This window comes from Ovis aries, chromosome 6 (genome assembly GCF_016772045.2).
Source record: "Ovis aries strain OAR_USU_Benz2616 breed Rambouillet chromosome 6, ARS-UI_Ramb_v3.0, whole genome shotgun sequence".
Classification (NCBI taxonomy): Eukaryota; Metazoa; Chordata; class Mammalia; order Artiodactyla; family Bovidae; genus Ovis; species Ovis aries.
Window position 1 is genome coordinate 6,310,547 of NC_056059.1, and position 17,627 is coordinate 6,328,173.

At 41.5% G+C, this 17,627-nt stretch overlaps 2 protein-coding genes across 12 annotated transcripts in view; one reads left to right on the top strand and one right to left on the bottom strand.

Moving 5' to 3' along the window:
- The window catches only part of PDE5A (phosphodiesterase 5A), a 149,040-nt gene extending 142,357 nt beyond the window's left edge, over window positions 1-6,683 (top strand). For all 6 annotated transcript variants that reach the window (XM_004009586.6, XM_042251114.2, XM_012179413.4 and 3 more), the window contains exons 20-21: window positions 325-408; window positions 2,424-6,683. In XM_004009586.6, coding sequence (XP_004009635.1) covers window positions 325-408; window positions 2,424-2,561 — 222 coding nt within the window. In that variant the 3' untranslated portion in view covers window positions 2,562-6,683. The remainder of the gene's footprint in view (window positions 1-324; window positions 409-2,423) is intronic.
- USP53 (ubiquitin specific peptidase 53) overlaps window positions 1-17,627 on the bottom strand; it is a 146,350-nt gene that overhangs the window by 6,424 nt on the left and 122,299 nt on the right. For 4 of the 6 annotated variants that reach the window (XM_060416686.1, XM_060416681.1, XM_060416684.1 and 1 more), the window contains one exon: window positions 6,569-6,649. The gene's annotated coding sequence lies outside the window, so the exon portion shown is untranslated. The remainder of the gene's footprint in view (window positions 1-6,568; window positions 6,650-17,627) is intronic. The other 2 variants (XM_015096352.4, XM_060416683.1) reach the window with 1 other exon arrangement.

Consider the following 17,627-nt stretch of genomic DNA (forward strand, 5'->3'; position numbering starts at 1 on the left):
GTAGACAATTAGAAAGCGTGTCTGCCACTGTCAGCAACGGACCCTAGGTCAGTGCCTAACTCTAGGTCACCAGTTGATCTGAGGTCAGTGATCAGTTCTGGGGGTCACGCAGGGAAAGTCACAGCCCCAGTGAATGAGAGCGAGAGGACCAGGGCCTTCTTGAGCATGGTTTGGTGCAGGGGGGTAGGAGCCTCCAGAAGTTGAAGAGGCAGGTAGGCAGGTATCTGGCCTTCCTCAGCTAACCTAGGGATTCATCGTTTCAGAGCCAACTTGTGTCTCATTAAGTAAATGCAGATCTGTGTATGTGCATTTCTCTGTTTTCAGGATCTAATGAACCGGGAGAAAAAAAACAAAATCCCAAGTATGCAAGTTGGATTCATAGATGCCATCTGCTTGCAACTGTATGAGGTATTTACTATGAAAACTACTAGACTTTTGACAGTGTTATGAAGTAAATTGAAGCAACGAACATCAGGCACATATTTTTTCCTTCCTAATCAAGAAACTAGAAGTAAAATAATCAGGACATTGCTTTTACTAGTGAACATGCTGTTTGTACTGAACAAGGAACACATTTTATATTTACTATTTCTCAAAAATGTTAATTCATTGATGTATAACTACCTGGTGAGTGCCTACTGCGTGCTAGGCTCCAGCAAATTCATGTAGCGAATGCTGAGAAAAAGTATGTGCCAGTGCTACAGTCAAAGGAGGTGTATTCTGCATACTCTATGTTAGCATATTCTTTTTAAGACTAAATTTCAGCCTAAATAAGGAAAAAAAAGTTATCTAACTTCTCCTCATAGTGTGACTTTACTACTGTTAAGAAAATTTTTATGAGGATTATAAGAAGGCAGCTAGGAAAATATTGCAGGTTCCCATTTTCATATACTTGTTAGAGTTTTTAAAATTATTCTCCCTAACATATCCAACTGGCTAGTTTAGATGTTATGCCCCAAATACAGAAAGTAGATGCTGTCCTCGTCCTTATACGTTTCAATAGGAAACTGTCTTAAGTTTAAGTATTTGGGGAAGAAAAAACATTTATCATAGGAGGAATCACAGACCGCCAAGACCAGAAGAAAGGCTAGAAGTTTTTTAATCCAAATGTTTCACAGATTCAGTCATTGGATCTGTGAAACGTCCATCTTCCAGGGAGATGGAATGCTTGTCCCAACTAGGTAGGTAGTGGGAGAACTGTGTTTAGAGTTCAGTTCTCAGCCTGGGCCCAGGGTTCTAGCCATCAGATGAATTGAAGAAAGAAGCTGTGGCTGAAGAGGAACAAAAGAGGAGGGAGGGACAGGAGAGAGAGCAGAAGGAGACGGGAGGAAAGACCGTGTGTGAGGCCCCAGCACCACCTTCTGCCCTCCCTTCTCAGCGGCCGCCTGTTTACTGCTGTGCAGAAATCTTCCCGGCAGCGTCTCCCGCACCGCCAGTCATCCTTTCTGTAGCAAATGCCTTCCTATGGACTGGATTAAGGGCTCCTCAGCTGCAGACACCAATGTCTCTGCATTTTTTCCATGCCCATAGATCTAGTCAAATCACCCATTATAAATTTCATTCTTATACATTTCCTGCTCATTTTATTTGAATCTGCAGTCAGATTCTATGTGGTATAGACAGGCATTTTTACCAATACTACAGAAGTAACAGGTTCTTATAGAAACGTCAGAATAATAGAGAAGCAAGAAGATAAATCACTTATAATCCTACTACTCTGTGACAACCACTGTTATTTTAGTGCTATTCTTTATGACATTTTCATATATTTTTCATTTAACAAAAATTTCTCTTTGCAATCCATAACAGAATGTACATCTTTCTGTTTCAAATGTGTTTTCTATGACAGTTTTAATGGCTGCAGAATAGTAACACAGTATTTCTAACCCTGCTGTTGGGTGTTTAAGTCAATGTTTGTCTATGACACAGAAATCTACAGTGAATGTTCTTGTAAGCTAAGTATTTACAGAACTATAGTTGGTAAATAATAATGCCATATAGAGTTTACTCTTTATTATAATCTTGGATAAAAATCTAAAGTATATTGGATAAAATTATTTTATATAAAATCACAAAAACTAAGCATCTCTCCATGAAGTCAATACTTAGGGAGAACCATCTGTACTACCTAAAAGCAAATGGATTATTTCTCTACAGAGCCAGTTCCACACAGATCTGTCTTCACTGCTTAATAATGTTATGTTGAAACATGTGCACGCTCTTTGTCTCAGCATGTGTTGCCCGTCTGTATAGCTTAAGAGGAGTCATTCATAAATGATCTGTGATCACAGCTCTGTGAGAACCCCAGCAGTGGGTCTGCTTGTGAAGTGAGTGTGTGATGTGACGCTCTGGGACAAGCCTGGGGAGAGGGCTTATTTCCCAGTCGCCGTCTAGTCACCAGCTTTCTTTCTTTCTTTCTCTAGGCCTTGACCCATGTGTCAGAGGACTGTTTCCCTTTGCTGGACGGCTGCAGAAAGAACAGGCAGAAATGGCAGGCTCTTGCAGAACAGCAGGAGAAGACACTGATCAATGGTGAAAGCAGCCAGACCAAGCGGAACTGAGAGGCCTGTTCATGCAGAGCTGCAGCTGGCAGATGGTGTCTTCTGCAGTATGCCTAGTTTTGCTATATACTGTACAGATTTGGTGTATACTTTGCCACTGCTGTATTTTTATTTTTGCACAACTTTTGACAGCGTAGCGTGAAATGTTTTTAGAGGACTATTGCATATTTTCTGTATATTTGTTTTATGCCACTGAACTGAGATTATCAATGACACCCACTCTTAGCACGTGAATAAGAGCACTGTTTGTAATATTCTGTGTACTTCGAGGTACAAGTTGCATTCTTGCACGGAGCCTAGTTTTGGGGGTTTTTTTGTTTTTTTTTTCTGGGGATTTTAAATAATTGGTTTTTGTTTTCTGAATTATCAATCTTTCAAGAATGTTTAGAATCTTTTCTTTCTTAAAAATAGTCTAGGAGCAAACTGAATATAATCTGTGACATTTAAAACCTTCATAGAACAGAGAAAACTGTTGACTTTTAAAGCTTGTTGGATTTTAAAAGGAATGGGCTATATTTTTCAACACTGTTATTACCTTAACGAAAGAAAGTTAAAACTCTAAACAAATGGAAAGTACCATAAGGCAGTATTGTAAAGAAAAGGCATTACTTAATTAATTTGGTTTTTTTGTCGTTAGAGAACAGGCAAGAGAGAGATTTCTTATGTCAGTGCAATACATCTACCCAAAGGCTACCCATAAATGCTCACTTCGACCTAACAAACCTGGTAGAGAGCAGGAGGAGCCTGGGAAGAAGACCCAGCCCCTGAGTCTGGAGGGATGAGCCTGCTGCAGAAATGGAGCAGCCAGGACAGCCGTCAGGGAAGAGAACGCTCCACCAGAGGACACCCTGACAGTCAGGGGGTCACACAGTGAACTTCCTTTTCGTTCACCTCACAAGTCATCGTTGTAAGTCAACACTTTAAAATGCAACAAGCAAGAGAGAGAAAGTGATCATGGCGCACAGGCCTGAAATGAGCTGACCACTCAGGATAAGAGGGTATGCACCCTAAACTGGCCCCTGAGCTCATACTTGGTAGGATTTACTTCTCATAACTTTTAGTACATTTAGAAAATGCTAATGTTTTCTTAGAACTTGAGCTCATTTAATTGTATTCCCACTTGTACATATGTGCCCCTAAAGACACTTGTATTCCATATAAGAGAAGTAGATAACGAATCGAGAAACTGGTTCCGGAAAAGAAAATCTGCTCTAAACGTGCAGTAATGTTTGGACTTGGGGAAGAATAGGAAGACAGGCATTTCCGCTGTTCACATCCCTCCACATCCCTGAAAAAAGTTTCTGAGTTTCTGTCACTAGTTTGGATAGAAAAGCTCTTGGGGATATAATAATGCAGCATTCTAGAAGAATTTTCACTAAAACATATTTTCCACTTATATACATTTTTTTCCCTAGACATCCTAAAATTCAACATATAAGTTTTGAAAATTCTAAGTTTGATATGTATCTTGACATAAAGTAATTTTATTCTTACTCTTCAGTTAAAAAAAAACAACACACATTGTATTGCCATCACTCTGTAGTGGTGAGGGAGAGCCTAGAAGGCTATCAGATGTTTAATGCAGAATGTATTACTGCTGTAACGCTTGTAGCTTCAGCATGTTATTCTTTTTAAGTCATACACATGAGATCTGAGAGTTTGCGTCTTGGTGGCACTGGTGTGTAACTCACACAGACTGTCACTAACATATCTTCATACCAGTATATGCCTATGCATGCAGACACAATTCCTTAGTACCAAAAAATCATTTGAAGAATAGCAGTCTTTTCAGTAACCTATCTTTTTACCATACACATTGTGATTTAGCAGTTATGCTAAAAATCTGCAATCACATATTTCAGCAGTTTGTTCAGGGCCTCTCATATATGTCATTAAGATTTTTACATACATAGTAGACTGTGTATAGAGAATTTGTATGTATGTCATTTTAACAGGATGATATATTTAGAAATTCTTGGTTTACTTTTAGATAATGGCCTATTTTACCTTACTAGTTTAGGAACTAAAAGAAGTTGGGCAATGCCATGCCTATTTTATCTTTGGGTATTTTAGCTCATACAGAAGAAGAGTGCTTCTTGAAGCCTGGTTAGTTGGTTCAAATAATTTTTAACTTTTAGGAAAATCATTCCATACATGGATTAATACCTGGTACGTGGACACAAATTTTGTTCCTTTGTGAATATTTCCTTTCCAGTATCCTCTCAAGTTGGGGGAAAAATACATACATACATATATATATATATATTCTCTCACCCTACCCTATATTTATATTACAAGAAATTGTTCTAGATTAGTTTGCTGTTATAGCTGAGTAACATGATACCATTTCATTTCAATTTTCAGCCCCAGACGTCCCCACTATTTCGCTAAGTTGTGAATGAGGTCTGTATCTTACAGATTGCCTACCTGGCCTTATACTGTCACAGGAGTGGCCTTTGCCAGTCACTAAGCTGTGTGAACTCGAGTGTTAGTATCGTAACTGCTGTGAGCATGAACAAGATGTGCCACTGAAGGAGCTGTGTTTGGGCTAAGCCTTCCCTGCAAGGGGGATGTCGCAGCGGACAGCTCCTGTGTCAGACCTGGTGGGCCCTGGAGACCACTGTCGGAAAGGAGATGCCGGGCCCCAAAGCAAGGTGTCTAATCCCATATGTTATTTCCTATGTTGAGTTTCCAAGAATGGGGAGAAAGGGGAAAAAAGTACATTTCTTTGGCTCCTCGTGCAGATCATTAGTTGTGTGAGATTTAGAGTTCTCTCAGCACCTCACCTCAAGGTACAAATACCACTGATCTCCTTACTACAAATAACAGTTTCCTCCCACGGGAGTGCTGAGACGAGAAAGTGTATGACAGCATACTGGAAATAGTGGGTTGCGGGAGGAAATGGGTCACAGATAATATTCTCACCTAGCTGTGAAGTGCCTTTATTTTCAGCATAGAGCACAAATGTCAGACCAACTCCAGTTTGATGTTCTGTTTCCCTGTGTTTTCCACCAGATTGTACTCCTAAAACTTTACAGGCCATCAGAAGAAATGCTGTTTGTTTTGTTTTACAAGCTTGATTTAAGATGGGACTGGGGGGAAGAGTACAGTTGCTCCTCTCTCCTGGGAACAATCATAGTTAGAACAAGGTAGTATAACGCAATGCTCAGCATCTGACATGCCTCAGTCCACCTTTTACTGAGTTCCTGCCACAGGCCAGGTACTGCACTCCACAGTGGAGACCAAGCAGAGACCTCACGGAGTTCGTAAGTCTCTGCAGGGAGTGCAGATAAGAGACTTACCAGCTTCCGATTCTGGCGATTTAATGTGAAAATATAGGGTACAGTTATCACTTTCACTTAGAACATATGTATTACACAGGTTTTCAAGGACCTTCTTTACCTGGAACTTATTAAGAATCTGTCAGTGAACATCCTGTCTTCCTATAAGTATGCATCACTTAGCCTGTTGATAGCTTAAAGAACACCTTATGTAAGTATGGAGTCATATTCCACTATATAGATTATTTTTCCATACACTAGCCAGGTAGAGATTACTCAAGAGTTCTCTCAGACTGTTAAACTGCACACGGGTTTGGACCCCTTCTGCTCCACCTCAGGGAGCGAGGAAGAAAGCATTAAAGCTCACTTTGCCCTGGCCATATGCTTTTCAAAAGCCTATGTAAACATGTCTTAATGAATGTTGTTGCAAGCCATGTAAATAGTTAAAAACATAAGTTTCTAATACAGTTTAAGGAACGAAAAAGCCTATGAATCATCACTAGCCACTTAATATCTATTTCTTATACCTTTTCAATACATTTGAACAAATATATAGTTTCTAGCACTATTTTTATACTAGGATAAAGAGTTATTACTTATGTATATTATGTTTAGCATTTAAGTCATTTTAAATAATTGTGAATGTTGGTTTCTTGTCTTTCCTCTCTCCCACCATGAAAACCATTTCATATGACTTTGACAAAATCACTTTAAAGGAACACTTACCCACCTATGATGCCGATGATCAGGGTGGTTTTTCCATTGTGCAGACTCATCACTTGTCAGCTGTTTCCTCATTTTGCCATGCTGTGTAAAAATAAAAAGAAGAATTAACAAGTAAGTGAGTACTGTGTGATTCTTACAGGACTTTGAGTTTTAGGTGAGGAGAATGGGCCCGAGAGTTTGAGTGACTTTAATCCAGCTAACCTGTGGTTCTATTAGCTGGGGGTGGGGCGGGGCGGGGTGGGGGGGGAATGTGGTTTAATAAACTCCTTTGTTCAGCCTAGGCACCTGGGTAAAATAATCTTTTTGTTAATATCCTTTGCTACCAGGTGGAGGGCAACATTTTCCATACACCTTAGCACTTCAAGTCTCTAACAACAGAGAGAGTAACTGTCAGCATCCTCAGGTTGCATGAGGAGCTAAGGCTTAGGAATTAAAGATTTGCCAAATGGCCTGAGTTGGATGTGAGCCCAGATCTCTCTAGTTTGAAAGCAGGTATTTATTACACTTAGTTCTCTTCTTGAATTTTAATTGTAAAAGGTCCCGAATCCACTCTTAGTGGATCAAGTGGGCTATCTAGAAGCATGAGATACAAGATTTCCTGCAGATGTGGTTTTATTTGGGACTTCAGAGTTAATATTCCTTTGGTTCATCTGGTAATAGCTAATGCTATGCCATCACAGAATCCCAGGTACCACTGTGCTTCAGTGCTGCTAGTCTAGAAGTATGGAGGTATAATTAAAGGCAGTACTTCTGATTCGTTATTCAGTTTTGCCACTAGACAAGCCCTCTCATGTTGAGCACAGAGTATCTAGTCTATGCCTAATTCACAAAAGCAGAGACATTACTTTGCCGACTAAGGTCTGTCTAGGCAAGGCTATGGTTTTTCCTGTGGTCATGTATGGATGTGAGAGTTGGACTGTGAAGAAGGCTCAGCACCGAAGAATTGATGCTTTTGAACCGTGGTGTTGGAGAAGACTCTTGAGAGTCCCTTGGACTGCAAGGAGATCCAACAAGTCCATTCTGAAGGAGATCAGCCCTGGGATTTCTTTGGAAGGAATGATGCTGAAGCTGAAACTCCAGTACTTTGGCCACCTCATGCGAAGAGTTGACTCACTGGAAAAGACTCTGATGCTGAGAGGGATTGGGGGCGGGAGGAGAAGGGGACGACAGAGGATGAGATGGCTGAATGGCATCACTGACTCGATGGACGTGAGTTTGAGTGAACTCCGGGAGTTGGTGATGGACAGGGAGGCCTGGCGTGCTGCGATTCATGGGATCGCAAAGAGTCGGACACGACTGAGCGACTGAACTGAACTGAACCGAAAGACAAAATGAAAGCTCACGTAAAACAGTATTGTAGATCTTCTAACCACTAGATAGCAACATAATTTCAGCTGTAGTTAAAGAAGTAATCTTAACTGGGTACAGTGAATAAACTGCTTTTAAAGATGTTTTTACTGGCTAAAGAAAAACAGGGCTTCCCTGATAGCTCAGTTGGTGAAGAATCCGCCTGCAATGCCGTGGACCCCGGTTTGATTCCTGGGTCAGGAAGATCCACTGAAGGGATTGGTTACCCACTCTAGTATTTTTGGGCTTGCCTGTGGCTCAGCTGGTAAAGAATCCACCTGCAATGTGGGAAACCTGGATTTGATCCCTGGGTCGGGAAGATCTCCTGGAGAAGGGAAAGGCTAACCATTCCAGTATTCTGGCCTGGAAAATTCCATGGACTATACATGAGGTCACAAAGAGTTAGACTGGGGCAACTTTCACTTTCAAAGAAAAACAAATGGAAAAAAATCAATAGAGAATTAAGATTTGCTTACTTACTTCTGTCCAGTGATCATTTGATTAAGATTTTCTGCAAACAAACTGATCATCTGAAGTCTCTCTAATTGATACTCATTAGTCTATCCACGGCGACATCATCCCTTGTATAAAATCCACATTTTTGCTATTAGCTGTGCTGCCTTCTCAGCAAACAGGGATATAATTGAGATATATATATATATATATATATATATATATATTTTATATATGCAAATATCAGTGTGTAATTTTCTGCTTTTAAGGCATATAAAAAATTAACAGAAACATCTTGAATTTGCAGAGAATATTCTCTGATTTTAAGCTAGATTCAGCCTTGGCAGGAGAGAAACTATGTGTTTCTAAACCTATTTTTTTTTTTCAAAATAAAAATCCACAGGAATTATGAATGGAATCAAAATAATAATTATTTGAATCAAAAGAAATCTAAAAGGCATGCCTGTCTCATTTTTAAGTGTATGTATGAGCAGGCGTGTGTGTGTGTAAATATTCAGTAACTAAGCTGACTCAATCATCTAACAGCAATCCCAATGAAATGTTTTAGGTTTCATCTTTCTAGCTGAATTTAAGGTACAAGAGCACACAGCTAAAGGCGGGAAGTGAGGAATGAACTATCACATGAGCTGAACATGGACTACCACAGCAGCTTTAAACTTCAATATCCCCCATATTAAATGCTTTCAGAGCTACATTTCACTTCATGTCACTGTTTCCCTCACCCAACAGGAGTGTGTTCTCGGCTTTATACAACATCAATCCAGCATATTGCTGTAAGCCACAAGCTTCCCCCTGCACCAAGCAGCTCTCTGAAAGGTAGGGATTCTCTGATCATGCTGATATGCCTTGACCAGGGAGGAAAAGCATAAAACACGCTCAACAGCCACCTTGGCTACAGCTGTTCTCTCTCCAGAAAAGCTAACAGAAGTATTTACTAAGGGTGCTCTACCAAGTCTATCAGAAAGTAATGGACTTCTTGGGGGAGTGTATGAAGGCATCATCATTTCCTCTCTTTCTTAAACCTCTGTTTCTCTTTTTCTATTCCGGCTCCATTCGTAAGGCCTTCAAACATTCTTGATTCTCCCAACCCTAAAGAACAGCTACCTGGATCACACAGCCCTCCCACCAACATCTCTTGCATTCTGTTTCTGTTAATACTTTGAAGGTACCCAACAGTGAAAGGACAAATTTTCATCCAATTCCCTTTGACATAAAATCAGATCTTATAAAGAAAGGATAAGATAATTCTAGTAAAGGGCAACAGAAAGATCAATACAGCATTTTTAGAAATTCTCAGGCAAGAGCTAAATTTTAAGATGGAAAAATAAACTGAATAAAGCAATTTTGGGAATGAATATTTGTTCTCTATTGTGAACAAGAAATCACCAGGCTTTCATGAATAAGCTGATAACCATTGGTGGAGTTACTCCCATTGGGAGTCTCACCATTTTGCTAGGAGCCAAGGGAAATTCATAAAAGGCTAGCTACTAGAGGTCAGTGATCTCATGGAGAAGATAAGACTTATATTTAAAAATAACAATACCCAACAAAAGTCAACAGAAGATGTTGATTCATTTCTAAATACTTGATTTTTGTAAGTATCAGGCTCAGGTAAACTAATACACATTGTCTCACAAAGCATCTAGTCCAGCAGAAGCTACACAGGAGGGCAAATAGTCACGTCTCTGCATCAAGTGTGGGAGTGGAGAGTTCACAGATGGCTTCCTGAAGTGTGTGACAACTGGCTTAGCTAAGCGCAAAGGAGGAAGACTATTCCAGGCTGAGGGAACGTGTGAAGACCTAGAAGCAGCAAAGGCTTCCCACAATGTCACTTGATTTTTGTAAAACTTATACTTTTAAATGATGAGGGTTACAAACATATTTATAAAGTATAAATATTATGAATACTTATAAATGCATAAAATAAAGCAAATGTCCTTTATTTTTAAATTGAAGTATAGCTGGTCTGGGGCTTCCCTGGTGGCTCAGATGGTAAAGAAGCTGCCTGAAATGCATGAGACCAGGGTTTGATCCCTGGGTTGAGAAAATCCCCTGGAGAAGGGAATGGCAACACACTCCAGTATTCTTGCTTGGAGAATCTCATGGACAGAGGAGCTTGGTGGGCTACAGTCTATGGGGTTGCAAACAGTCAGACATGACGGGGCAACTAACATACACACATATACAATATGGTGATTCAATATTTTTATAGATTATATATTCCAGCAAAATGTTATTTAAATGTATATTTGAGTTTTTAAGAAAATATAAGAGAAATCTCTAGAGGCCAAAGTAAGGCTAATTAAAAATCCAGTGTAAGCATGTGAGCTGATGCTATGTCAGGCCCAGGAATACCGGCACATCTGTATCATGAAGGGGTTTTAAATCAGACCTGGAAACATGGTCTCGAGAGTCAGGGAAGCACCTGGGAAATGGCCCTCCAAGAAGGACTGGACACTCTGAAGAGCTGTGCTCTCAACATGTAGAAAGTGGGCGGAAATTCACTCAGAGACACAGGACAACTAAAGGAAACCTGCCTGTCTTAATCTGAGCTCTGGTTAAAAAATAATAACATAGAGTCCATCTTCACATTAACCCAGATTTGGGGTTTGAAGCTGATGCAGGACTATCCAAGTTAAATAGCAAACAAGAAGTCTCAGGCAGGTCATATCCACGAACAACTTGTTGAAAGCAATGGCAAAACGTCTTTGGAAGAACACATCCTCAAACAGGCTCGTGAAATTTCCACACAGTTTACAGCACTAAAGACAGCTCATAATTGCAATATACACGAGGAAACGGTAATTCACACTGTGCAAAGTCAGACGCCATAAGACTGTAGGATCAGATCCTCAAAAATTCAGGCAACAGAACCCCTAGAAAGAGGCTGCAGGGAGGCATCACTGGCTCCTTGCTCTTGTGCTTCCAAATGCAGGAACACCCCTCAAGAGACACCCGTGGCCTCCTATTCCAGCCTTCACCCAAACAAGCGGTTCCTGAACTTGAACACTACCACTATGGATTGACTTTTACATGGTAATAAACTAGGTAAATATCTCTTCTCAATTTCCTAAATTATCATTGAAAAAAAAAATCTGTTAGCTTCCTATCGCTGGTGCAGCAAATTACCACAAATGGACTGACCAAACACAAATTTATTCTTACTGTTCAGATGATCAGAAGTCTAAAATGTGTCAGCAAGGCTACATTCCATCCAGAGGCCACTTCCTGGCCTTTCTGAGCGTTCAGAGGCTGCCTGCACTGATGAGTTCATGGGCTCTTCCTCCATCTTCAGGGCAAACAGCATAACACCTGCAAAGCTCCCCGCCTCGGTCACACACCACACACTTCCCCTTACCTGCCCCTGCTTCCATCCCCACGTTTTCTTCTCTAACACTCCTGTCACCCTCTTAAGGATCCATATGATCACATGTGGCCCATCCAAATAATCCAGGATGAACTTCCTATGTCAAATGCTTAACAACCACCTCTGCAAAGCTTCAGCCACATAAAGGGCCATGTTCACAGATTCCAGAGGTTAGGATGTGGACATTTTGGGGGCCATTATTCTCTCTGACACAGCCACTTTCACATGGGCTCTTGAATACATTTTTGGTGCGCTCTTTTAATAAGACTGTTTTATAGAAAAGTTTTGGGTTGGAAGATGCCAGGGGCCAGCACAGGAGATCCCACCCATGACAAGGTCATGCGGGGAGATCTGACGGGCAACGTGAGTCAGGTCTCAAGGGGTCCTCTGCCTGAGCATCTCCCCCGAAACCAAAATCTGTCTGTTCACTGTCTGCTATACTATACTCTTCTGACATTACAGGGGGCTATCCCCAACCACCTTTCTCTAGAAAAAGTTAACTTAGAGCTCCAACTGGTCTCCTGCATATGAAAGGAGTGTCTCAGCTCAAACCCCTCTGATGGCTCTCTAACTTGCCTGACAGCTAGAGACTTTTACAACTTGTGATTGTTTACAGCCCCCCAACCACGAGAGGCACTCAGCTTAAAATATCTTAAAGATATAGAGCCTTTTCTAAAGAGCTAAGAATTATATTGGTGATGGGTTTCACCGTTGAGTCAATGACTGCTGCCAGGCCTCCATATCCTTTATCTGTTAGGCTCCTAGAGGATATTAATTAATGTAATTGGGATATAGAAAAAGGAATATAGTAGTTTTGATGTTAGCAACACTAGACTTTTGAGTTAGTGAACTTTCTCTTTGTTATAAATCACTGTACTCCTCTTTCCTTGTTATAACTTGTTGTGTCCTTGCTATATAAGAATGTAACCTTAATTAGTGCTTTCTGAGAGTGGCACCAGACCTTAGTAAGAACAACACTTTTAAGGCAAATAAGTTTTGTGGTTGACGACCCTTATCAGAAAAGGGCCATAAAATGCTAATAGGCCTCCTGGCCAGAAGATGATGTAAATCACCTAAGACTTGTGTATACAGCTAGGTATGCAGAGAGAAAGCCTGGTCTCGATAAGGGTCAGGGCTGCTGACCCTGCATGACTCTGTATTATCCATTGATATCTATGTACAACTAAAAGTATAAAAGCCTTTCCTGGAAAATAAAGGACAGACCAGTTTCTCAGGCCAGTTCCTGGAAAGACTGGTTCCCCCGTGTCTTCTTTTCTTTCTTACTCTATTTTCTGGCTGATTCCTGTCTGGGGCATAGAGGCTAGCCGTGTGTCTACTTATTTGCCCGGGCTTCTAAGACCCATGCGAGAGGGAGCCCAAGGCGGGGCACCCTCTGCTATTCAAGCAGGCGCCTGTGTCCCCACGTAAACGGTTCAAGTCCCTTGTCTAGGGGCTTTATTGGCTTTCTATGTAAACCAAGGAATACAGCCTCTTTCCTCCCCTAAATTTTCCACTACACTATTCTTTCCTAATCTCTCTTTATATCTCTGAATCTATATATCTCTCTCGCCATGCTGTCTCTGCTTCAAATTACCCTGGATCCACTGGGGCTGGACCCCAGCAGGAAAAGGATTGTCCAAGAGAGTGGTATAGTGGAGTAGAAAGACCCTGAGGTCACCTATCACGAGCACACCAAAATCGCAGCTAAAGAGCTCTCATCTATGAAAAAGACTGCTCCTACCAGAAGAGCTCCTCTACAACTAAAGACAAAAAGAAGGAACCACAGCAAGATGGGCAGGAGAAGTGGACTCACAGTCTATGACCAGGTCCCATATCCCCAGGTGGGCAACCCACAAACAAGAGTAAGTATAGGGCTGTCCCAGAGGAGGGAGCTCTTAGCCCCACTTTGGGCTCACCAACCCTAGGATCCTGCACTGGAAAGATGAGATTTAGAGAGTTTGGCATTGAAGGCCAGTGGGACTTAATTTCAAGAGTCCCACAGGATGGGGGCGGGGTGGGGGGCGGAGGCAGGAGAAATAGAGACATCATTCATACAGGGTGCACATAAAATTTTACACCAGGACCCAAGATAAAAGCAGGAATTTAATGGGATCCAAGGCTAGACCTCCTTGCTCATCTTGGAAAGTCTCTGGACAGGCAGGGGTGGCTGCAGCTCACCACGGGGACACAGACCCTGGCGGCAGCCATACTGGGGAGGTTCCCTCCGTCACATGGACATGCCTACTGGTGGCCACCATTTGGGGACCCTCCCTCTATTAGGGCCCAAACCTGGCCTTATCCAACAGCCTTTAGGCACCAGCACTTGGATGCCTCAGGCCAAACAACTAAACAGGGTGGAGGCACAGACCCATCCATCAAGCAAACAGGTTTCCTAAAGACTTCCTGAGACCACAGCCATCTCTTGACACTCCCCTAGACATGGTCCTGTCCCCCAGAAGCTGCTGCCAAGACCCAGCTCCATCCACCAGTGGGCAAGCCCAACAGAAGCCTGTACTGGCCTCTAGATCAGCCTCAAACATCAGTGGGCAGACACCAGACACAAGAAAACCATGCTCACACAGCCCACCCACAACAGGCCAGAGGCTTCCTGGGACAGCAAGCCAGCACCAGCTTCTCCACAGCCTCATACCCAACTGTGTCAGGAGGCAATCCCCCCCGCAGCACCAGTGATCTGACAACCTGCCCTGGGATCCCTGGGCCCAACAGCCCAGACTTCAGAACCCAGTTCTGCCAGCAATTTGTCACCAACCCCTGGAGTGTTCTGGACCCAGATCCTGCTACTAGTGAGCCACCACTGGGAGCTGACATTATCCACCTGTGGGATGGCACCAACCCTGGAGTATTCTGGACCCAGAGCCTGCTACTAGTGAGCCACCATGAGCCCTAGGGCCTCCTAGGGTTCTGCGGCCTGCAGCCCCAAGACCAGGCCACATAACCAAGAGTCAGGAGAATCCACACGAGGCAGGACCTGAGAAGCAACCAGGCTAGGGGCCTGAGAAACCTACGATACCACCCATGTAGTCAGCCCCGTCACAGCAGGACTCACAGCTCTTTTACAGAGAACCCCTAGAGCATACAGCTTGGGTGATGAGAGTGGCGTGTGCTCTGGTGAGGCACAGATACCTACAGGATGCTTCTCCAAGGTCAATAAACGTAACTAACCTACCGTGGGCAGAAAAATACAAACAGCACTTAGAAAAAATGAGGCAGAAGAGGACCATGTTCCAGATGAACTAACAAGAATAAAACCCCAGAAGAACTAAGTGAAGTCCAGATAGACAATCTACCCAAGAAAGGGTTTAGGTGTAAAGGTGATCAAAGAACTTAGGAGAAGGATGGAGGCAGGGCAAGAAGTCATAAGTTTTTAACAGAGCCACAGAATACAATAAAGAACAAAGAACAAACAAAGAAGCTAAAGAACAACCAAACAGAGCTGAAGAATACAATAACAGAAATGAAAAATATACTAGAAGGAATCAGTGGAGAAAGTCTATACATATATAGACTACTACAGACGACTATCTTCAGCGTTATTTTAGATTCCTTTTTTGTGTGTATATGTGTGTGTGTGTGTGTGTGCATATATAAATGTTTACTTTGTGTTTACCATGAAATTTTTGTATATATATGGACTACTATACAGAAGCTGCTATACAAAAGCTTCATGGTAAACACATATCAAACATCTGTAATATATATACACACAAAAAGAAGAAGGAATCCAAAATAACAAATGATACTCATCAAATCACAAGAAGGAATAAAAAGGGGAAAAGAATACCTACAAAAACAACTCTAAAACAATTAACGAAATGGCAATAATGACATACATATTGATAATCACTTTAAATGTAAATGAACCAAATGCTCCAACTAAAAACCACAGACTGCCTAAACAGACACAAAAACAAGACCCATATACATGTTGCCTACACGAGACTCCCTTCAGATCTAGAGATATACACAGACTGAAAGTGAGGGAATAAGGGAAAAGAAAAAGGTATTACATGCAAACAGAAACCAACAGAAAACCAGAGCAGCAATATTTACATAAAACAATACAAAATAAAGACTGTTACAAGATAACAAAGAAGCAGTCTACATAATGACCAAGGAATCAGTCCAAGAAGATACAACTGTAAATTCATGTGCACCCAAGAGCTACTACAACTACTGCTAAGTCGCTTCAGTCGTGTCTGACTCTGTGCGACCCCATAGACGGCAGCCCACCAGGCTGCGCCATCCCTGGGATTCTCCAGGCAAGAACACTGGAGTGGGTTGCCATTTCCTTCTCCAAAGCATGAAAGTGAAAAGTGAAAGTGAAGTCGCTCAGTCGTGCCAGACTCTTAGCGACCCCATGGACTGCAGCCTACCAGGCTCCTCCATCCATGGGATTTTCCAGGCAAGAGGGTGCACCTAAATAAATAAAGAAAATATTAATGGACATAAAGAAGAAATTGACAGTAACACAGTAATAGAAAGTGAAAGTGAAGTTGCTCAGTCGTGTCTGACTCTTTGTGACCCCATGGACTGCAGCCCACCAGGCTCCTCCGTCCATGGGGTTTTCCAGGCAAGAATACTGGAGTGGGGTGCCATTTCCTTCTCCAGGAGATCTTCCCGACCCAGGGATTGAACCCAGATCTCCCGCATTGTAGGCAGACGTTTTACCGTCTGAGCCACCAGGAAAGTCCTGTGTGTGTATGCTATGCCAGGTAAACTATACCCTTTAACTCAGTAATTCTGGTAATGTTTCTGAAGAATATATATATAGATAACTCAGCCATAAAAATATGAAATTTTACCATGTGCAATAACATGGATGAACCTGGAGGGTGTCATGCTTAGTGAAATAGGTCCAGCAGAGAAAGACAAATACTGAATGCTCTCACTTACATGTGGAATCTAAGAAAATACGATAATAGCAGCGGACATTAATACTCATTTATATCAATGGACAGATCATCCAGACAGGAAACCAATATGGAAACACAGACCTTAAAACACACATTATGAACTTAAAAGACACCCAATGAACTTAACTGATTTATAGAGAGCATTCCACCTAAAAGCAACTGAATATACACTCTTCAAGTGCACATGGAAATTCCCCAGGACAGATCACTAGCTGGGCTATAAAACAAGCCTCAGTAAAACCAAGGAAAACTGAAATCATATCAAGCACTTTTTTTTGTCTGTTCACAACACTATGAGACTAGAAATCAACTACAAGAAAAAAAAAAATGAAAAAAGAAATCAAATAAACCACAAACACATTGAGGCTAAACAATGTTACTAAGCAAACAATGGATCACTGAAGAAAGCAAAAAGGAAATTAAAAAATACCTACAGACATGTGAAAGTGAAAATGAAAACTCAACAATCCAAAACCTTTGGATGCAGCAAAAGCAGTTCTAAGAGGGAAGTTTATAGTGATAAACGTTTACCTCAGGAAACAAAAAATATCAAATGAACAGCATAAAATAGAGAAAAAAGGACGAGCAAAACCCAAAGTTGATAAAAGGAAAGAAACCATAAAGATCAAAACAGAAATGTGAAACAAAGTCTAAAGAAAAAACAATAGAAAAGATGACTGGCACCAAATCCTGGTTCTTTAAAAAGATATTTAAAAAGAAAATGACTCCTCAAGAAAAAGAGAGGGCCTAGATCAATAAAATCAGAAAGGAAAAAGGAAAAGTTAAACTGACACCACAAAAGTACAAAGGCTCCCAAGGTATATGAGCAAATGTACGCCAGTAAGATTGACAACCTAGAAAAAAGGGACTATTCTTTTCTAAAAAAAAAATTCTTAGGTACAATCTCCTAAGACTGAACCAGGAAGAAAAAAAATAT